We start from the raw sequence: 23,140 nt of genomic DNA, 5'->3' as shown, positions 1-23,140 counted from the left end.
GGGTGAGGACTGGAAAACGAAAGGTTGCTCATCCGGGGAACACAGTAATCTATCCTGGGTTTCTCTACCGGGTACTGCACGGCTGAAGATAATACCGGATCTTATCTCCTTTCTTCCTCCATCTGCGTTGCGTCCGAGGACTGGGATACCTTCCGGGTCGACTAGTCACTCAACTGCTCAATCGAGAAATTTGCCTCTAGGGCGTTTCACCATTCTTCCTCCATAGACTGCATTAACTTCTTCAAGGGAACGATACTTCAGACTCTAGACTTTCACAAATAAATTCTTATAATAAATTCTCCCACTACAGCTTCCATCTCCCCAGGACTGCATCCACCACCCAACTTAGATCACGACTCCTCTTCTCACTCTCTCCACCACAAGAACTCCTCTCCGAATGATCAGGCCACACCTAGAGTACTGTATGCAGGTCTGGAGGCCTCATTTCAAGAAGGATGTAGAGCTGCTGGAATGAGTACAGAGAAGGGCAACAAGATTAGTGAATGGAACAAAGGGGTGCTCTTACGAAGAAAGGCTTAAGTTTTGCAAATTACAGTGTCTGGAGACTAGGTACCAGCGAGGTGATCTGATAGAGCTGTATAAAGCCTTGAATGGTTTGAGCATGCTCAATGCAGATGAGATTCTTCCTCTTGATCAGAATAATCACCTGAGAGGACATAAATTCAAATTGAGGAAAGACAGATGTAGTGTAAGGACCCATCCTTACAATAAATTATAAAGTTTGTTAAATATTGGAAGAATTAATTGTGGCGTATATAGTTATCAAAAGAACTACTAAATCCTAATACTTATATATATCTACATATATATATATATATATATATCATTGTGTCTCTTCATGTTGCTCTACAAAGATTTCAGTAGGTCCGGGCATTTATTACCCCTCACAACGCACAATCTGTCTCTTTGCTCCTTAACAGTCCATGTAAGTCAATAAACCACCATCAGCCAATGAACAGACAAAAATATAATTTCATAAGTGCTCGTTTCCCAACTTATTAGGAAATACATATATATTCATTCAAGAATCCTTCCTTGCAAACATGTCAACAGTCAACAATATCCAACCGATTTACTTAGTTACCTTTCCGTTCAATTAATCCACTATTTCATAATTAGGGCTAGATGCTCATTTAATTGTTTACCTGTTTAATCATTTTCTACCCCAAATAAGTCATACTCACAGCAATTTAACATTCACAATAATTCAAGGACAAAATTTTTACTTCCTACTACAGATTAACTTACTCTTAAATTGCATTACTCTGATCTCTATACTAAATTAAATTATCACTCCTTAAGTATTACACTCGTTCAAATATATATATATATATAGTTAGTACTTTGACATTCTCTCTTAAAATTTATAGCGTCCTCCTAGAGTCCTTTTCATTATTAAATTAGTTTCCCTTTTTTACAAATTATATTCTCAGTACTTATTCTAGCACTTACGCAATGGTCTGGTATTCCTCCCTGCTGGGTCTCTCTTCCTATCTGCTCGGGGTGAGGACTGGAAAACGAAAGGTTGCTCATCCGGGGAACACAGTAATCTATCCTGGGTTTCTCTACCGGGTACTGCACGGCTGAAGATAATACCGGATCTTATCTCCTTTCTTCCTCCATCTGCGTTGCGTCCGAGGACTGGGATACCTTCCGGGTCGACTAGTCACTCAACTGCTCAATCGAGAAATTTGCCTCTAGGGCGTTTCACCATTCTTCCTCCATAGACTGCATTAACTTCTTCAAGGGAACGATACTTCAGACTCTAGACTTTCACAAATAAATTCTTATAATAAATTCTCCCACTACAGCTTCCATCTCCCCAGGACTGCATCCACCACCCAACTTAGATCACGACTCCTCTTCTCACTCTCTCCACCACAAGAACTCCTCTCCGAATGATCCCAGTATCAATTTTTTTTCCCTTCTCTCCTTTCTCTCAAAATTCCCACCACTTTCTCCTGGCCAATCGTTGACTTCCCCATCCTTTCCTTCGTGATCCTATTCGTCTCCCTTCATTTCCGTGAGCGTGTTTTCTTTTTCCTAGTGTGACCGAACTTCCGTTAGTCTGGAAATTACTGGTACATTCTAGAAATTAAACGTAAGTTCCGGTCAGCTAAGAGAGTTTCAGGCTTTCTTTGTGACCTCACCCCCATTACTACGTCGACCACACCTGCTAGAGGTCGAACCGTGAAATTTATTAATAGGGCCACTTCCGCACTCAGTGCCCTTTCTATAGAGTATATGCTCCTGTCTTAAGTGGGATTTGTTTCGGTCCATTATAATTACTTTTACTGACTCGCTTAAGGAATTCTTTACAACCGAGATTTAACTAACTGGGTGTGTTTGGACTAACCTTCGAATTTCAGTGTTTCTTAACAAATGATACTTGACTGAAACTAACTATATACGCCACAATTAATTCTTCCAATATTTAACAAACTTTATAATTTATTGTAAGGATGGGTCCTTACACTACATCTGTCTTTCCTCAATTTGAATTTATGTCCTCTCAGGTGATTATTCTGATCAAGAGGAAGAATCTCATCTGCATTGAGCATGCTCAAACCATTCAAGGCTTTATACAGCTCTATCAGATCACCTCGCTGGTACCTAGTCTCCAGACACTGTAATTTGCAAAACTTAAGCCTTTCTTCGTAAGAGCACCCCTTTGTTCCATTCACTAATCTTGTTGCCCTTCTCTGTACTCATTCCAGCAGCTCTACATCCTTCTTGAAATGAGGCCTCCAGACCTGCATACAGTACTCTAGGTGTGGCCTGACCATTACCTTATACAAGGGAATAATCACCTCCTTATCCCTGTGGGAAAAATTCCTGTATATCATTGACAATACTCCATGAGCTACTCTTGCAGCCCGTCTGCACTGCTCAGAGAACTTCATATCTGACTGCACAACCACCCCCAAGTCCCTTTCATTCTCTCACTGTCAGTGTAGTACCACAGAGTTGATACGTTGCTCTGGGGTTGCTGTTTCCCATGTGTAGTACTTTACATTTGTCAATGTTAAACTTCATTTGCCACCTCTCAGCCCATCTGCTCAACCTTTCCAGATCCTGTTGCAGCAGCATAGTGTCAGTAGTGTCCTTGACAACCCTGCCAACCTTTGTATCGTCTGCAAACTTGGACATTAAGCTTGATATACCATCATCAATATCATTTATAAATACAGAAAACAATAATGGACCCAACACTGAGCCCTGAGGGACTCCACTAATAACATTAGTCCACGATGAGCAGTGTCCATTGATTACCACTCTCTGTCTTCTCCCCCTCAACCACCCCTTTATCCATAGCAGCAATTTGCCTCCAATGTCACACTGCTCCAATTTGTGTAGCAGTCTTCCATGTGCAACAGTATCAAAAGCCTTTCTGAGATCCAAGTATATAATATCAAAGTTATTCCCTGCATCCAGTTCTTTTGTGACTGCATCATAATATCCAATCAAATTGGTCAGGCAAGACTTCCCCTTAACAAAACCATGCTGTTTCCGAGCTATAACTGAAGTCTTGTCTAAATGATCCTGCAGTGCTTCTTTAACCAGTGCCTCCATTAATTTTCCTGGAACAGAAGTTAAGCTCACAGGTCTATAATTACTTGTGTCAGCCTTTGATCCTCCTTTGTGAATTGGGGTCATATTTGCACATTTCCAGTCTATGGGTACCTCCCCTGAGTCCAAGGAAGCTCTCATAATTATGGCTAAGGGTTTGCTTACTTCCTTTGCTGCCTCCTTTAATATAACTGGATAGATCCCATCCACCCCGGGTGCCTTTCTTGTGTTTATCTTCAACAGTTTCTCCTCCACTTTACTCCCAGTTATTTCAAGATTCTGTAGCTTACTGCTAGAGTTGAATACACCTCTGGCATTCCCCTCGCTGAATAACTCCTCATGTGTGAATGTCGATGCAAAATATTCATTTAGTTTGTTAGCTACCTGAGCAGGGTCATCAACAGTTGACCCTTCAATATCAAGTGGACCAATCTGATTCATCCCCTTCCTTCTAGAGTTTACATAAGTAAAGAACTCTGCTGTTTTTTTTAAATACTGTCTCAGACCATCATAGTCGCCTTTACGAAAGCAAAAACCCTTCCCTTTACCCCTGATGGTAGTTACCTCTTTGAGTACATCCCAGTTCATCACACTTTGATCACTGCCACCTAGTGGTTCCTTTATCTGCAGATTCTTAATGTATGAAGAATCACTACAGTTAACCAGATCAAGAGTATTACTCCCTCTAGTTGCTTCCTGAACATGCTGATGTAGAAAACAATCATCCAATAAATACACAAAAGCCTTGCTAGTGTGTGAGTGACCAACCCACAAATTCCAGTCAATATCTGGGAAATTAAAATCCCCCATTATAAGACTCTTTGATTTACTGGCCCACTCTATTTCCCTGTACAGTTTCTTATTATACTCATCTGAGTCATTAGGCCTATAGTACACTCCTACTCTTAATTTTGATCTCCCAATGCTTATGTCACACCAAACTGACTCAACACTGCACTGTCCAGCGATGTCGACTGGCTTCACTTCCTTGGATTTTATGTTTCTTAACTAATAGCATAACCCCTCCTCCCTTCCTGTCTATCCTTTCTGTACACATTGTATTCCCCAAATTCCAGTTCTGCATTCCTTATATCTGTGTGACACCACATCTCTGATATCCCAACAATATCTGCCTTTGATGTTTTGAGCAATACCTCAAATTCATCAAATTTATTTACCAAACACCTAGTATATTGGTGTTCACGCAAGTATACATGTTCCTGTTCTTAGCTACCCTAACACAATCCATGTGTTTACTTGTACTGCAATGACTCCCAGCAGTCTCTGAAATATCCCGCATCTTGTTTTCCAGGCTGCTGCTCATTCCAATAGAAGCAGTACAAGAATCACTTTGTTATAAGAAAACATACTGGTATAGGTTCAACTAACTCTTGTTTGGATAATATATGTACTAATATAAAATTGAATAAAGTTATTTCTGTAATCTTAACAACTGAATTCTTTAACCATAATCTCGTAGCCTCTATAATTCATTTGGATAAACCTTTTAATACCTTAAATGCCATTAGTATGAGAATTAATTATGAAGCTGTTGGTAAATTAAACTTACAAAAGTTAAGAGACCTACTTAAATAATGTATTATTATATAATAATAGTAATGGCAGCATAAAATTGGATGATCTTATTTATAGAACTACAGGCAATTAGAAATTTATGACAAAGAAAAAGAAACACATGCGTGAGTTTAAGCAGCGACATACAAAATGTGAGAATTAATAGAGATAAGCAATGGATGAATAATGATATTAAGATGTTGATGGGTCAAAAGGATTAAGCTCTTGAGACAATTTAGAAATTGCCCAACTCTGAAGACACACTACGATGAGTACAAGGTTTTAAGAAATAAAATCATGATTTTAAAGCAAAAAACTTTTCTATAAAGGGGTATTTAATGATAAAAATATTACTCTAAAAAGAAATAGCAAGTGATAAGTAAAATTATACATGATAGGCCACGAAGTGCTTACATTATAATGCTCTTTTAAATGATCCATATGATCATAATGTAAGCTATTCATTGGCTCAAAATTTTGTTCATACATTTATTAATTTTGACATATCTGATGTTTTTAATTGTCATTTGAATGTTGGTAATGGTATGCCTTATAATGTCTGTGCCCAACTTATGTTATCTGATGGAACTCACTCTCAGTGAAATTAAAAGTATTGTAGAGAGTCTTGGGGATAGGAGAGATCAGTAGATGTTGATAATATATCAGTGAAGGAAGTTGAAAATAATGCTGATATTTTTGCAGCAAGCATTGCTGCAAAAATTTCAGTCATTTTAATGAGAATACTCATTAAAATGATTGATTCAGGTACATATCCAGTGACTCTCTTGGTTAAAGGATCACCACAAGATTCAAATAATTACAGACCCATTAGTATTCAATCTGTTCTTAATGAAATCATCGAACAATAATGAGACAGATTAACTAATTCTTGAATAAATGTTCTGTTCTGAGCAATAATATTTTTTCTTATCAAAAGGGTAAAAGTTCACAAAATATACTAACTGAATTGTGTGCACAGTTCAGTATGCACTTACATAATAACAATTTAATTTTATTACTATTTATTGATTTCAGTAAAGGCCTTTGACCTGGTTAATGTTGATGTACTTTTGCTTATGATTTTAAGGACAAAGTACATAAGATATTTAATCAATACTTGAAGAACAGAAAAGTAACTGTTAAGGTTGGTAATGTATCCAATGAAAATATGTTAGTCAGAAAGGGAATACCTCTGGGCTCTTTTACTAGTCCTATATCGCTTAATCTATACATGAATGATGTTTGATCATATGACTACTGTTAAAGTGAAAATGTATGCAGATGATTTACTTTTATATTTCACTGGTAAAAATTTTGACTGCATGATAAATCTGATACAGAAGGAGTTTTTTAAATTGCAGTTATGGGCTTATGATAATAATTTAGTCATGAACCAATCTAAAACAAATGTTATGTTATTAAACCCTCACATAATATCTTAGCTAATGTTCCTAAAATAATATTTCATAATCATAAATGTTTACATACTAATCAACAAATGCAGTATACTTGTGAATCTGTGGAAATGGTGTCTTATAAATACCTTAGTTTGTGGATGAACTACACTTTTGATTGGCCCACTCATATTATTTGAGTCTAAGAATTGGGTTTTTTGTTTACATATTTTATCACATTAGAAAGAAGTTGGATGCACCTACTAAAGTTATTTATTTTGCTTTCATAGATTCTGTATTAAATTATGCTGTTAATCGTTAGGCAAGAGCTGATCAACATGAGTTGAACTTAATTAACACTTTATTACAGAGAATAATGAAAGTGATTATGGGTAATGAAATTTGGAATAATATAGAAAAGCCTTTTTTTTCCTTTTTTTTTTTTTTATCTAAACACAAACTGCTATTACCCGAGCAGAAATTAAGATATAATTTATTTTGTTGTAATCTATCTTTAATATTATATCAAAGTAAATTTATGCAGGAATCAGAGAATTAAATTCTGTGAATATTCTGTTATTTTAAATAAATATGGAGCAAGACACACTTTGGTGTTGACAAATGAAACTTTTGCCAATCTGAATTTTAAACTGAGATTAACTTATAAATATAGTGACAGTAAACGTTTGACCTTGAGAAGCAAAATATATGTTTGATATTCTTTCTTTATTATAATTTTTTTATTTGATGATTACTGATTGATATAGAAAATTGAACTTGTTGACCAGAGTTTTGTTTATCCTTAAGTTTTTTTGGTAATAATAAATCGTATCGTATTGCATTGTTATTATTATGAGTTGATCCCGGCATCAATAGACCTCGTAGAGAACACTTACATGGAACTTCTGAAAACAGTGATCCTGAACACCTATAGGATACTCAGAGTTCCTGGACTAATAATAGTAACCGTATATAACCACCTAGCGCACCTGATACCAGTACTCGTCGCGAGATAGGAAAAAACAGTAGGAGAAGAACGAGATGATAATAATAATGGTTCACTAAAATAAATCATTTTGCTTTAACTACTGTCAGTATTCATTAGAAATCAAACTTTGTTTACCGTGCTTTGGGAAGTAACTACAATCGTCTTTCCATTGGTCACTATAAGACACGTGATAGTATGCTTATTTTTTTTTAAATCTCATTTCGCAGCAGCCATCGTGGTTGCATCACATGGCATCGTATTGGAATAATCAATAATTTTGTTATCATTATTGTCAGTATTCATTAAAAATCAAACTTTGTTTACCGCGTTTTGAGAAGTAGCTGTGATATCTTTTCCATTACCCACTATAAAATATGACGCGAGGCGGTAGCGAAATGAAGACAGTGTTATTGAGGTCTTCTCATGTGGTAAGGAGCAGCAGCATTTTGGAGCTTAGAAGTGTTTAATATGTGATGATAAGTCTCATTCGCTTCATCTACCGTGGTTGCATCATTAGTATCGTATTGGAATAATCAACTGTGAGACTTTTGACGTATTCGTTCTTTCAATAATACCTGTGTTATTGATTTCATCAAGTAAGATTTTCAATAACAGTAATTGCTGTAATTAAGGTCTTCGCATGGTGCTGATCCATTTTCTTACTAAGCGATTGGCGTCATCTCTTCGCCCGATGTCGCCACAGATATTCGATTACCTTGTTCTTGGTGGTGGTTCAGGAGGTATAGCTAGTGCAAGAAGAGCTGCTGAATTTGGGAAGAGCGTTGGCTTAATAGAAAGCGGTCGCCTAGGAGGTACTTGTGTGAGTTCATTTTATATTGGGTGATTACAATACTTCTAGTATTAATATCAATAAAGAATGACAGATGCAAGAAAGCCAGACTTATTCAAGAACAGCCTAATTTGTTTCAACAGTTAAAATGACCATCTGGCTAAAGAGGGAATTTTTTTATATACGGTCTCTTGCCTTATTGAAGTTAAACTATTAACTTATCGTTGGTGCATATATGCATAGTTGAATACTATGCATATATGCACCAGTGATAACTTCAGTAGAATAGCAGACTGTATATGAGCTACTGAAATATCAAAATTGAAAGTTAAACTATTAATTTTAATATTTAAACTGTCTGGAACGTGAAATGAAATACCTACAAAAATGTAGATTCCATCAGTTATAAAGGTTAGTAATAATGCAGTGAGCTGGGTACCTAAGGCAAATAATTTTTATCCTATTATGCATATACACTGTGCTGCCACTTTATTAGGTACACTCCTGCTGTGCACACAAATGGTTTGTCCCACAATGTTGCAAGTCACATGATCACAGTTGTGGATATAAATGCAGCAGAACAACCTATCAGTTAAGCATGTAAACCCTAGCAAGAATGGGGAAAAGGAGTGACCTTACGGACTTCGAACATGGCATGGTAGTAGGTGCAAGACGTGCTGGACAAAGCATCTCTGAAACGGCAGTTCTCCTGAACTTTTCAAGCATCACAGCTTCAAGGGTGTATCGTGAATGGTGCAAAGAACAGAAAACATCCTCTCAACGGCACTCCTGTGTAAGAAAATTGCTTGTTCATGAGAGAGGTCAGAGTAGGATGGCTAGAATTGTGCAAGCAAATAGACGGGCCACAATGTTGCACATCATGTCAGAATACAACCTTGGTACGCAGAACAAAATATCGCAACGGACCACTAGTCGCACTTTGTCGTGAATGGGCTAAAACAGCCGACGGCCACATCACGTACCTTTGTTATCAATGAAGAACAAGAGAGTACGCATCCTGTGGGCACAGCAACACCAGCACTGGACCATCGAGGATTGGAAAACAGTTGCTTGGTCTGACGAGTTAAGTTCCTGGTGCATTATGTTGATGGAAGGCTTGGAATTTGGCGAAACCAACATGAATCCACAGACCCATCATGTCTGACGACTACTGTGCAAGGTGGTGGGGGCAGTGTTACGGTGTGGAGAATGTTTTCTTGGCACACGTTGGGTCCATTGATACCCATAGATTCATGTCTGAATGCCACATCATTGCTGACCAAGTGCATCCGTTCATGTTGATCTGACAGCTCAGTCAGATGGTTACTTCCAGCAGGATAATGCGCTGGTGTACAAAGCCCGAATCACTATGGAATGGTTCGAGGAACGTGATAATGACTTTTCTTTGCTGCAGTGGTCCGCTCAGTCCCTGGAGCTCAATCCTATTGAATATCTTTGGAATGAGCTGGAAAGGGTTGTTCACTGCAAGCCAACACCTTCATTGAATCTCAAGGAACTGCATGACACACTGATGTCTGCATGGTACTCCATTCCTGCACAAATTTTCAGCATCTTGTTCAATCCATGCCTGGACGAATTCAGGCTGTTTTGAAGGCTAAAGGAGGCTCAACACGCTACTAGGTAGGTGTACCTAATAAAGTGGCAGCACAGTGTGTGCACCACCGATAACTAAAATTTATGAGAACAGTAATTTAGTGTTTCCTTCAAGTTTTATTTATATATTGTATGCCTTTCATTCCTTATTTTACTATGTAGTAGTAGTAATCTGCGTGCTGTTTCAGTGGCTAATAAAGTTGTTGGACATACTAAATTTTTGGTTAAAATGACAGTTTACCAAAGATAGTCACACGGGTTAGTCCACTTCTCCCAAGTGGAAAGTTATTACTTTCAGAATCCAGAAACATAGTTTACCTTTTAGTTATTTTCTAATTATCATTATAGTATAACAATTACAATATCAAAAATTCACATGCACAAATATTTTTTTTTCATTTTTAAATTTTGCTCCATAGGAATCGGTGTAATGTCTTTCACTGATTATACTGGAAAGACTGTTTTTTATTTTTATAATGGTAACAAATAAGCCATTATACATGTTAGAAAAAAAAAAGTGCAACTGACTGCTTGTTAACTGCAGCCAATTTATATTACTTAATGGACAGAGCATGCTCTTAATCAAAACAGAGCATTTTCTTGCTAATAGTTATAACTTACTGTTGGGTAGTAGAGCCACTCCTGAGTTAGTATCATATAAAGAGTTAAACAAAATAGCTTTGTATACATACTGGCCAAAAAAGTATGAACTTTTGTATTAAGACAGTCACAGACAGAAGGAATGCAAATAGATGCAAAGAAAACTGTGATGTGAGGTGATGACATGTTGCTTTGCCGAGTATAAAGACTGCACACTGTTCAACTGCAGTGAGCAGGAGCTATGATTCGAGAAACAAGACTTCATTCGCTGGAAAGCAAGCAGTTCTTCCACATCTTATAGGCTTAAATGTGGCAGGAAAGCAATATTTCAAGAGCAAAGCTGTCATATTCTAAGGAGGACTGTATGAAAAAATAAGACATCTAGTGTGCAGCAAACAAAAAAAATCTGAATTCAACTAAGGCCAGAATTGCCATATTTCAACCCGTACCAGGTGCAGGGAATTGAAGAATTTGGATAGTGATTGTTGCCTGCTTATTCGGAAGCCACTTGTTTCAGAGAAAAACAGAAAAATCCACTTGCAGTGGTACGGAGAGTGTTGTGATTGGAGGTGCCAAGTCAATACAGCATTACTGCTGTATTGACTTGCACCTTCATAGCCAGGTGGGCAGGAGCAGCAGTGCGTAGCACACGCTTCTTGATTAGACCGGGGTTCGAGCCCATGACCACAAGTGGAAGAAATTTATCTGGTCAGGCGTATCACGGTTTACTTTGCTTTGTACAGGTAGTAGGCAGAGAGTGTAGTGAGCACCTCGTGAAGCGATGGATCCTGTAAGTCCCATCACAGTAGGACCTAACCACTTGTTAGTTTTTGGGTGAAATATTTCCTGACATGTAGATTTGGAGAAATGGATCCATGTCATTACTGCTGTATTGACTTGGCACCTCCATAGCCACGTGGGCAGGGGCAGCAGTGCGTAGCACACGCTTCTTGATTAGACCGGGGTTCGAGCCCATGACCACCAAATATGGAGGATGCGAAAAGGTCAAGGAATGACCACTGCATATCCCTGGAGCAATATGGCCTTAGTTGCTAATGCTCCTAAAAACCAAATAACAACAACGACAACAACTGTATTGACTTGATACAATGTTAGTGGACTGCTTCTTTTGGTTAGTATGTAAGAGACACAGTGTTGAGCTTTATTAGTTCAGTTGCTGAATGAACTAAAAGAACCAATTGTCCATTCAAAAGCCCTTCAAAAATGTGTTCCAATTTTATCCATGAACTTTGATATTCAAAGTTCATGGATGTTCAAATGGAACATTATAGGGTGAGAAGAAAAAAAAAAAAGTCACTTTCATTTTGCCAAAAACTATAACAATACCCTTTTGGACTCTGTTTTACATACTGTCTTTATGCATACTTAAATTTTATGAACTAGTAACCTATTTTGATTAAGACAAACAGAGCATCCCACTAATAGCATGTTCTGTCTATCTTACAGTATCTGCATAGCATTCTTATTTTATATGTTTTGCCGTAATTTATTAGGTGAATGTTGGATGTGTGCCAAAGAAATTATGTTTCTACTGTGCTGTTCATGCTGAAATGCTTGATGAATGTAAAGATTATGGCTTTGATGTTGCTTTACAAGGCTTTTCATGGAGGTAAGACTAATGAAGAACATTTATAAATATAAATGATCCATATCTCTTTATAATATTTAGCTTTTAATTAAAGCACAATGCTTAATTCTTCAACCATTTCCATTTAGTTATTAACTTCAGCTACTAATTCATCATTCATACTGGTTGAAAGGTGTGCAGAATATGCAAATACTATTTACATTAAATGATAAGTTTTGGTCTACTTTTCCAATTTTTCACATAAGATTTAATCATACACTTCGTGCTGTACTCTCTCTGACATAGTTAAATGCTCTGTATCCCAAGAGCACTCTGATTTTAAATGTTGAACATGAATAGCTGAAGCATGGAAGGAGCTGTAAAAACATACTTGGATATGCTGTTACATGCCTGGCAACTTCTAAATCCCCAGGTTGCTAGTGTGGGACTTTGTACTTGTATATTAATTTAATGATTCTATGGAAAAAACTGTTATTGGCTTGATAATAACAGTTTACTTCATTAAGAATAAATATTTAATAACAAAAAAATACTTTCAAAATATATGATATTCAGTAATTTCAAGAGATTATTTAAAAATTGCAGATTATAGGAGTTATCATATTATGTCTACCTGGATTTGGGATATCCAATTGTAATTACTCATATGTAAATAACTTTTTAAATTGAAGATTATTAGCTCTAAATTTATGTGGAATTTGTTTAACTTAGCTTATTTACTTGATTATAATAAAAATAGTAGTTTTGATGAATCTTTTTAACATGCAGCAAGTTTCATTTTTAATTTGATCATAGGGTCAGCATGAGAAAAGTGGCAGTTTTTTTTTTTTTTTTTTGACAGACTTAAAATGAATCTGTGCTTCACTATGTCTTATAATGTTTTCTTTTTATAAAGTTGCAATATAACAATGTTTGCAAATTATAAAATCAAGTGAGTGAGTTATGAAAGAAAGCTCACATTGTCAATATTTATGCAATTGTTAATTATGTAATTGTAACAGAATTTAACAAAAAAATATTGTTGTATAATTCAAAGGATTTTATCTGTTTCAGTGATTTCAAGAAGAAAAGAGATGGCTTCATCAGTCACTTGAATGACATTTACAGGACCAATTTACAGAAGGTTATTATTTTTGTTATAAAATATTGCATAAGGTATATGCTTGTCAAAAATAGGTGCCGACTAATGCAAATGTATGTAATGTCTCCCATATATTACATGTAATTGTATCATAAAAGTGTAAAGTGTGTTAGTTGTCTGACAGCACCAGTGGTTTCCCCCATCTCCACATTGTATTCTTTGTGCAGGTGACACAGAACTCTGTGGAGTCCAGAGATTTAAAAAGCTTGTGGGAAGTGGTTTGTTGTGTAGTGTTATGTTCTGTCGTTTCTCTGACCATTTCGCCATTGTATTATACAATGAAATTAAAAAATGATCCAGAAATATTTTTTTCGCCTATTTCTCTTTTAAACAACAAAACAGCAGCTTTATTTTTGATGTACCAACTGTAGATAATCCTCTTCACTTATTATAATCTAGCCTGTATTCTTTCATGGCTTCTTTTATTTTTTGAAAAATACTTTCACTGGTAGTTCTTTCCATTGGTTCAATAATAACATTATTCTGTGATATTAAAAGAATTATTAAGTTCTCAAACCAGAATTAAGCAGGTCTGTTATGTCTGTACTTTCATCAAATACCAATGAATAGTTTTACTTTGAAATTATAGATTTTAGTTTCTTAAACATTTGAGGACATTTCGTTAAGTCAGCTTCCTAATCAATAAGATAATCTAGGATTACTCTTATGAAAATGTCACCTGTTCATTTTCCATTAATCCCTATCTTTGCTTGACCAAGCTCTGCTGATAAGTTGTATTGAATTCTGAGTCTATGACAGTTGCTTTCTGGAAGTTTTATTTATAAAGTCACATTTGGACAACAAACAACTCTTATGCTTACATCAGTATTGTTTTAAAATTTGCGTATATCACACGTTGGCAATACAATCACCTTTTATACCACAGCATCCTACCTAACCTTCAGTAAAGGAACCAGTTAGCACCATAACATCATGCATGACGGCAGACAACCCCATATTGCATGCATGGTAAAGCAGTTACTTATATCAACATTTAGTACAGATTGTCAACTCTGCAGACAGCTTCCACATGAATGGCTCCTAGATCATCAGCTTTCACACACTGCGGGATTTCCTTACCATCATTCAAAGATGCTATATGCCAATAAGTTTTAGCAATTACAAGAAATATATTATTTTCCACCAGAGTGGAGTAATATAATGCCTACATTGTCCTGGAATGTGACACATTGAGCACTTTTTGCTTTGAATTTGTTATGCATCATATGTCTCATTGATTCTAATTCAAAAGGTTTTTGCATCTTCTGGTGAATTTGGAACTAAATAAACACATTAAGCTATAAAAAAAATTAATAATTTATAGAGAATAATTATAAAAACTAAATTCTTTTCTGATCAATAACTTCGTTTGTAAAAAATTATTTTATTTATTGTATTTTTTTCAGCCTATTGGAACAATCTGTATTTCATTATTATATTAGGCTAATAATGATATAATCATTATTATTCATTAGCTGGTCTTTATCATGAAAAGCTCAGAAGAAATCTGCAAAATACTCTACATCTCTAACTGAAATTATATTCCAAGTAAAAAGTAAGAGTCTTCATAAAGTTCCTATAGTTGGTGACTGGAATTTAATCCATAGCTTTCCACGTGCAAGACAACAGGAAAAGTTATTACGTCACAGAAGCTTTGAACATTCATAATATCTTCCAATCAGTAGTTATTATATTAATAATAAAATCACTGTTGTAATTTCTAGTCATAAGCTGCATTATAACTTTCATAGCCTAGGCTCTGACTTTTTTCCAATTCTTTCTGCTGAATTCATTCCCCCCCCCCCCCATCATATTGAGTAGTCAACAGCATACCATCAAGCAGCCTCCCACAGCATCCCATTCTAGCTAAAGAAGATTCTAACAGAGTCCACAAGTCCAGTACAACATAGTTCACTAGACATTCAGACCAGATATCCAGAGCAACAGTACAGCATTCCAGGTTACATGTGACATCAGAGGATCTAGGTAATTGTCCCAACTCATGACCAATGAACAATCAAGCTATCTGATGAAAAGCTTCTATATGAGGATCTTCATTCACATTTCTTATGTTTTTATTCATTGGAATGAATGCATGTAAGAAATGTATAGTTTTTTGTAGTTTTATTCCTTTGTCTCAGCATGGGTAGAACTCTAGTAGTAATATAGATCTTATTTAGTTTGGTCTTTCAGCTTTTATTTTTCCCAATTATTGAAAAAGATACATAGAGTTGTACTGAAAGTTTTGATATAATTATTTTAAGCTGTTATAATGTTGTTATTTACTAAAATAAATCAGTTTAGCAAATTATAGAGAAGTGTCTTTATACTGCTGATCAAAGTTGTTACTTGAGAATTGCCATTCATTGCAAAGCAAGTAGTGATTCATGTCCACGCATTTGTTTTTTCAGGAATTGATTATTACAGAACTATAAAAGTTTGTTTCTTCACATGAAAATAATAGATGTATGTGAAGAAGCTCTCTTTCTTAAAGAATTATATAATAGTATAGATATACAAAATGTTACAATCCAAGAGTTAATTGTTTGTCTTTTCTTTATTTAGTAGAGTAAAGTCGAAATTATTGAAGGCAAAGCAACATTTACAGGAGATAAAACTGTGAGTGTGAATGGCAGTTTATATAAGGGTGAACACGTCCTTATTGCTACAGGAGGATATCCCATTGTGCCAGATTTACCAGGTACTTTCATTTGCATTTAATGTATTTGTGCTTGTCTTCAAAGAATTATTGATACACCAAACATGGCATTATCTTATACTCCTCAGTTTTCACCTCTGCTAATCCTGGCATGCACTGCATTTTTTTAAAACTTTTTGTAGTTTATTAGCACATATATTGATGAACATATACTGATCAATATATATTGATATAGCACATATATTAATTATATATGATATTGATAAAAGTATATCAGACTTAATGTCAAAGTTTTCAGTGATACAGAGGTTAGCAGGTGGTTAACAAAAGTAATTAGAGTGAGATATTGCAACAAGATCTAGGAAATTTGGGTCAATGGGCTGAGAAATGCAAGGTACTGTATTTCTCATCCCACTGATATGAAAAATCCAAAAATATTTATTATATATATATATACAGTGGATTCTGGTTATTTGAGCCACTGGTTAATCAGGGCAGCCGTTTATTTGGGGCAAATCTTAAAAAACAGAACCCAATCGAGAAAATAGCCAGGGTTTATTAATCAGGGCAGGAGACCACAACAATGGAGATTACCCTATGATTGTCTCCGACTATACCACGTGGTTCAGTCTGATTTCTGGAGGTCACAACCATAAAACAATAAAAACAATTAGCAGTCGCCTGTTTATTGGGCTTTTCTGTTAGTGCAATCTAACATAAACTGATAGTAAACCTGATCTTATTGAATTTGTGAAATGTGTTTATACTTCCATGAAATCTTCAATCATATAAAAAAAATAATTTTCAGAATCTTCTCTTCATTCCTATTTTTAAAGCTTCGTATCGTGTTACTTGCAATTTGTGTGTGCTGTGTTCTTTGTTATTGATTGCTTATCTTTTTACTGTTTTAAGTTTTAACCTTCACCCACAAATGTCAGCAAACAGGAATGTCAACTAGTTAGTATGTACATATTACAGTATGTATTAATTATTCCAATTTTCACTTATCATTTAATTTTTTAATTGGTAAAGTAATAAACGGTAAATTTGTGCTTAATATATCTTTACTTTTATAGCCTGTGGATAATATTCCTCCTATTTTCGCTAATTAGAATCGCTGTTTAACAGAATTAAAATTCAATTCACAAACATGATCACAATGACCAGCACTTACTACACATCATATGGTGAGTCCATCGTAACGTGATTTAATTGTACAGTGAACCAATCATAAAGTGGGGTCCATTGTATTTTTAACTATTTGCGTGAAACTTCGGATAATTGGGGCAGCTGCTCAATCGGGCCAAAATGCACTAGTCCCGATGTGTCCAAAATAACCAGAATCGACTGTATATATAGTCGAAGCTCTATATAATGATTCCCCAGGGAATGAGAAAAATGGTCATTATATTGATCATTCATAGAATCGGCAACAAAACAAGTAAAAGCTTGAACATTTAATGTAATTGTATTAATACAATATAGTATAATCTTATAGTATATGTACTACAGTATTAAACAAGAAAATTATGATTGTAAATTTTGCATTGATTGTAGAGTGCAGTAAGGTTACAATTAAATTGTAAATTTCACTACATAGGCTGCATACCTATCAAGAACTAACAAGTGAATTGTTTCATACTTTAAAATAATCTGTCAAGATATGCTGTTTCAATTGTAGAGCACGTTTTAAAAGAGAATTGCGAAGATGCATGATAGCATATATTTCACTTTCACAGTTAGGTTGCACTTGTAGGTTGTACTTGTATGTAGGTTCCTCACTTGTTATTGATTTGCACTTGTATGTAGGTTCCTCATCTTCATCATTACAAATTTAAGAATATTCTGTTACATCTGCAATGAGTTTCTCTTCATTCGTACAATCCTGAAACATTCACTGTCTGCATCCACTTCTGCGTAATCTTTGAAGCTTAAGTTTTCCTGTGATGCACATGCTCAAATATTTCTTCCCTATTATTGGACTGTTCTTAGCAATTAATAGGGGAAGAAGCATGTGAAACTTTACTCATTGTATCATTCAAGGCAGTAAATCCAGTATGTTTTAAGCAGTTGGTGAATCACTTTTTCATCAACTTTATCCCATGCTGAAACATGAATAATTGCCTGCAGGATATTGATTTCGCACTCAATTTTGCTTTCAAAACATACCACAATTTTGTTTAATCCTTTGGTAGTTTTTCTTAAAACACTGGATTATACCTTGATCGAGTGGCTGAAGAACCGAAGTCATAATCAGCAGTAGGTACTTGACAGTGATTGCACATAGGTCATTTACTTGACAATAGGGGTGCAGTTATCCACAAAGAGCAAAATTTTTCTGTTCTTCTCACTCATCCTGCAGTCTGAGTCTCTCAGGTAACGTCTTCAAACCTTTAAAGCATCGAGGCTTCTGGGCTTTCTCAATGATTAAAAGCGGAAGCTTCTGTGTTAGACATGTTTTCTGCTAGGAGAATGGTAATCCGTTGTTTGGCCTTTTTTTCACCACTACATTTCTTCCCTTTAAATGTGTTTTATCAGGTAGCAATTTAAAAAAAAAAAAAAATCCAGTTTCATCAGCAGTAAACATGTCATTATGCTCATATGTCAGCAAAACATTTTTAAAACGATTTTCCTTCAATCCCTTGTTAGCGTCAATGTCCACAGCTGCACTTTCACCACGCTTTTTTTTTTTGAAAGACAGGCCATGATGAGTCTTAAATTTCTGGAACAATGAGGCAATAGCTAAAGTCCCCCCGGTGGATATTCGTGGGGGGGTGCAAGAAATGGCTCCCAAGTCTTTTTATTGGAAAGATGTTTTCAATAAATAGGACAGGCACACTTATTGACTTCACACCTCATGTCCCTGACTGCCTAAATTTGTAGGCGCCTCCGTAGCCAGGTGGGAAGGAGCAGCAGTGCATAGCACACGCTTCTTGATTAGACCGGGGTTCGAGCCCGTCACCACCACCAAATACGAAGGATGCGGAAAGGTCACGAAATGACCACCGCATATCCCGGAGCAATATGGCCTTAGTTGCTAATGCTCCTAAAAATCAAATAACCAACAAACAAAACAGCCTAAATTTGTCACTTTCTGGACTTTTTTTTTTCCAGTGCTGTCTGTGTGTGTGCTGTCTGTTGTTCATGCATACACGCATGTATGCACATGAGTGTATGCATGAACATGCATTTTATATTTCTCTATTTTGTTGTTATATGCTTCAAATTATTTTCCTTTAGGAGCTGAGTATGGCATCACTAGTGATGGTTTCTTTGTTTTGGAATCGATTCCAAAGTAAGTTGACCTACTTTAACTTTGTTAACAGTTGACTTAGAATCATTTAATCACATTTTACATGTATGATTAAAAAATAGAGAATAACTATATTTTTGTAAAATCTAAAAAAAACATTATATCTTATTCATGTCTCTATTTGTTTGGTTTCTGCCAGGACAATGCATACTTTTCAAATTATTGGGAACTGGCAATGCAGGAAGGGAAAAAGAAAGAATATAGTGAAACAGTTTAGGAATCAAAAGAGAAACAGAAATAGTTTAGGAATCACATGTGCCTTTGACAATCTGGAATATAATGTGAGCAAAATTGTTATGCCATAAATTCATGATGTCAGACAGTTCAGTTAGTGCCCAAGCATTATGAATGTTGCAGCGGAATGATTTTTACAAGTTCAAAGCATCTATTTTGCAATCTGCATTTTGACTATGAATAAATAAGGAGTATATAAAGAATTATGTGAACAGACATTTGAATGGTTTTGAAAGCACAGTGGTTGTTTTGAAGTACTGAAAAACTTAACCCTTGGAAACATGCTGTGATGGGTATATTGTATTGTAGCTTATATGCAGTAAAAATAATTTATTATAACCTCCCTGACAAGGAAGCAATGAGGGTATTCATAGAAAATATATACTCTGAAAAAAAAATATAAAAATATAGAGGTCCATATTAAGTTTTTCAGTTTATTTTATATATATGCACTGATCAGCCAAAACATTGACCAGCGAGTCGTTATGCAAATCGAAGCAACTGCAGGTGAACTACAGCATGTGTGCGGGTCGGGACATGGTATAAAGAACACCTCATACTGAGCTCTGTTAATCAGTGTTACTCTTGTTCTTCAGATGGGAAAGGCAGCGGACTTGAGCGAGTTTGACAAAGGCCAAATTGTAATGGCCAGACGACTGGGTCAGAGCATATCCATCCGAAACGGCACAGCTGGTGGGGTGCTCATGGTCAGCCGTGGTTAGTACCTACCGAAAGTGGTCTGAAGAGGGAAAACCCACAATCTGCCGGCGAGGTGTGTTGGATGACCACAGTTCATCGATGCTTGAGGTGAGTGAAGGCTCTCCCAGATGGTACGTGGCAACAGAAGGGCGACTGTGGTGCAACTTGCCGGTAATTGGAATGCTGGTGATGGGAGTAATGTGTCACAACACACAGTGCATTGAACCCTGCTGAAAATGGGGCTGTGTAGCTGCAGGCTGTTCCGAGTGCCCATGCTAACCACGGTTCACCAGCGACAGCGCCTACAATTGGCACGCAACATCGAAACTGGACCTTGATTGGAAGAAGGTCATCTGGTCAGAGGAATCATGTTTCCTGTTGCACCATGTGGGTGGCTGGGTATGTATGTGTCATTTACCTGGGGAAGTGATGGTGACTGGATGTACTGTGGGATGAAAACAAGCCAGTGGTAGCGGTGTCATGCTTTGGGTGATGTTCTGCTGGGATACCCTGGATCCAGTCACCTATGTGCTGGGCATTCTGATGTCTACCACCTACCTAAACATCATTGCTGGCCAGGTACACCCTTTTATGGCAACGGTTTCCCCCTCTGGTGGTGCCATCTTTCAGCAGGATAATGCGCCACGCCACGCCACACCACCTGGATTGTTTGAGACTGGTTCATGGAATGTGACGAAGATTTCCAGGTATTGCCCTGGCCTCCAGATTCCCCAGACATCAATCCCATTGAGCATCTGTGGTTTGTGTTGTAACAGCAACTCCGATCTGCAGCTTCTCAACCACGGATCTCACAGGAGTTAAAGGATCTGCTGGTTATGTGTTGGTATCAGATACAAGACATACAAGTTGGTACAAGACACATTTAGAAATCTTGTAGCGTCCATGCTTCGCTTGGTATGAGCTGTTTTGCTTGCACATGGAGGACCAATATCATATTAGGTAGGTGGTCATAATGTTTTGGCTCATCAGTGTATATAAGATGCTGAACAGATATTTGTGCCACAGATGCACAAATGTGGAAGCAAGACAATATGTTGTTTGTGGCCAGATCATTGCATGATTTTAACACTGAAGTAGATATGACAAAAAAAGTTACATGAGCAGGCATGCTGTTGCATTGTAAGCAGATCTCAATATTTTGTGGGAAAAGGTAAGAAATTGTTCAAAACAGTACACATTATACTCTTCCTTTCATTATTTTGACACTATATGGGTAATAAGAACAAATTATATCTTGGGGCAAAGCAATCTTGTTATCCACAAAAAATGTTTATCTTTGGATACCTCACTTCAAATTGATAGTACTGCTAAGCGAGGAAAATCTGAGTAGGAAAAAAAAAAAAAAAACTGTGGGAAAATTATGTACATGTGGATATGCAGCACATTATGTAAAACAATATCCACAACAGCTATATTTTTCCAATTAAAAGAGTAGTATATAATGCAGATTTAAATAAAAATACTTTCAGTCTCTTGAATTAGATTAGTTAATAATCTAATTCAATTGATGCAATATTACTTTTTTGACTTTTTTTTTTTTTTTGTGGTTTATTGTAAAATTTCAATCTGCTGAGTGGATCTGAGTTACTATTTAGTTTCACTCCCCACCCCCTTAACCTGATGACAAGATTCAGAAGTGGAACTCAGAAAGGATTTAGCATAGTAAAAGGAAGAATACAGTCACCATTGGGCTTGCTCAATCCATTTAGGCCTTAAACATTTATAGAACAGAAGTGTGTAGGGTACCTTTCCAAGTAACTTCAATAAACTTAGTTTATGCTAATTCAAGAAAAAAAATTTCAATATACATTGTTTTTTTTTTTTATATATTTTAATAGTGGGACTTTTATAATATTTTTGTTTTCTTTTTTAGGAAAACAGTTGTGGTAGGAGCAGGCTATATTGCAGTTGAGCTCTCAGGTGTATTGAATGCTCTGAAGTCTGATGTAACTCTGATTATAAGAAAAGAAAAAGTAAGCTTTGAATAAATATAAATAATATTCATTAAACTTAATTATTAGTAGTTAATGATCAGTAGCAAGCAGTGCTTTTTCAGGATGACTAAAATAAACTTCAGGGATGGTCAGAAAAGTGGCAGCTATGTTTTAATGCAACAAAATGCAAAGTCTTATGTTTGGGGAATATTATCACCAGGTGGGCCAGTTCTGGTATGTATGCAGTGCATGCATGCACGCAGGTGGCCAAATCCCTAGGGTGGATGACAGTGCACTTTAAAGAATAAAATTAAAATGTAATTTAATATTATTTTAATATAGTGGTCAGCAATGAAATAGTGAACGTGGCATTGTTAAAAATAATATTGTATTCTCTAAAGGCCCATTCACAATGAAAATTACACATAAAATAACGTAACAAATGTTACCGTAAAATTAAGAAGTCATACCAACATTCACAATGGGAAAATAAACATGACCGTAAACATATTTGGTAACCATGGAAACAACATGCTCTTCTTTCATACTTCAAAAAAAATTGATGTTTGCATGATGACGAATGATATGGCTGTACAGTTTATGGTTATAAATAATGCTGATGCATGCATGCATGTTAGATGTTTTGCATCAGAAAACTTAGAAGTGCAAGCACAAGCAATGGTGGGTTCATTCATTGAACCAGAGAAGGATTCACAGCAAAAAATTAGTTACTACCGAGTGAGCAATGAGGTAAGAAGTATGTGGATGGACAACAGGTGCATAAATGTAACCTAAGAAACTGCCGTGTGAGATTAGAGCTTTTGCTGATAAAGAATAAACACAACAGGTACATGTTTTCATTTTGTGCTTATTTATTTTAATTTAGTGTAAGTAAACGTTCGGTACCCGTACAGAAAGGTTTAAGTCAGGTTTGGGTCATTACAAAGTTTTTATACATTCGAAAAGAGAAAATAGTTT

The 23,140-nt window shown here is 36.0% G+C and overlaps 2 protein-coding genes across 3 annotated transcripts in view; one reads left to right on the top strand and one right to left on the bottom strand.

Annotated features, from left to right (window-relative positions):
• LOC150078257 (protein TRC8 homolog) overlaps nt 1-7,568 on the bottom strand; it is a 169,123-nt gene extending 161,555 nt beyond the window's left edge. The window contains exon 1 of the mRNA XM_090385084.1: nt 7,457-7,568. The gene's annotated coding sequence lies outside the window, so the exon portion shown is untranslated. The remainder of the gene's footprint in view (nt 1-7,456) is intronic.
• Nucleotides 7,569-7,805: 237 nt separating this feature from the next.
• The window catches only part of LOC150078256 (glutathione reductase, mitochondrial-like), a 52,920-nt gene continuing 37,585 nt past the window's right edge, over nt 7,806-23,140 (top strand). The window contains exons 1-6 of one of the 2 annotated variants that reach the window (XM_090385086.1): nt 7,806-7,976; nt 12,067-12,182; nt 13,215-13,284; nt 15,871-16,003; nt 19,202-19,256; nt 22,102-22,201. In XM_090385086.1, the coding sequence (XP_090241212.1) occupies nt 7,923-7,976; nt 12,067-12,182; nt 13,215-13,284; nt 15,871-16,003; nt 19,202-19,256; nt 22,102-22,201 (528 nt within the window). In that variant the 5' untranslated portion in view covers nt 7,806-7,922. Of the gene's footprint in view, nt 8,369-12,066; nt 12,183-13,214; nt 13,285-15,870; nt 16,004-19,201; nt 19,257-22,101; nt 22,202-23,140 lie in introns of both variants that reach the window. The other variant, XM_090385085.1, reaches the window with a different exon arrangement.

The sequence above is a fragment of the Mastigoproctus giganteus genome, chromosome 11 (assembly GCF_048544385.1).
Source record: "Mastigoproctus giganteus isolate SK-2022 chromosome 11, ASM4854438v1, whole genome shotgun sequence".
In the NCBI taxonomy this organism is placed as follows: domain Eukaryota; kingdom Metazoa; phylum Arthropoda; class Arachnida; order Uropygi; family Thelyphonidae; genus Mastigoproctus; species Mastigoproctus giganteus.
Note: the sequence above shows the minus strand (reverse complement) of the source record. Positions and strands in the feature narration are given on the sequence as shown.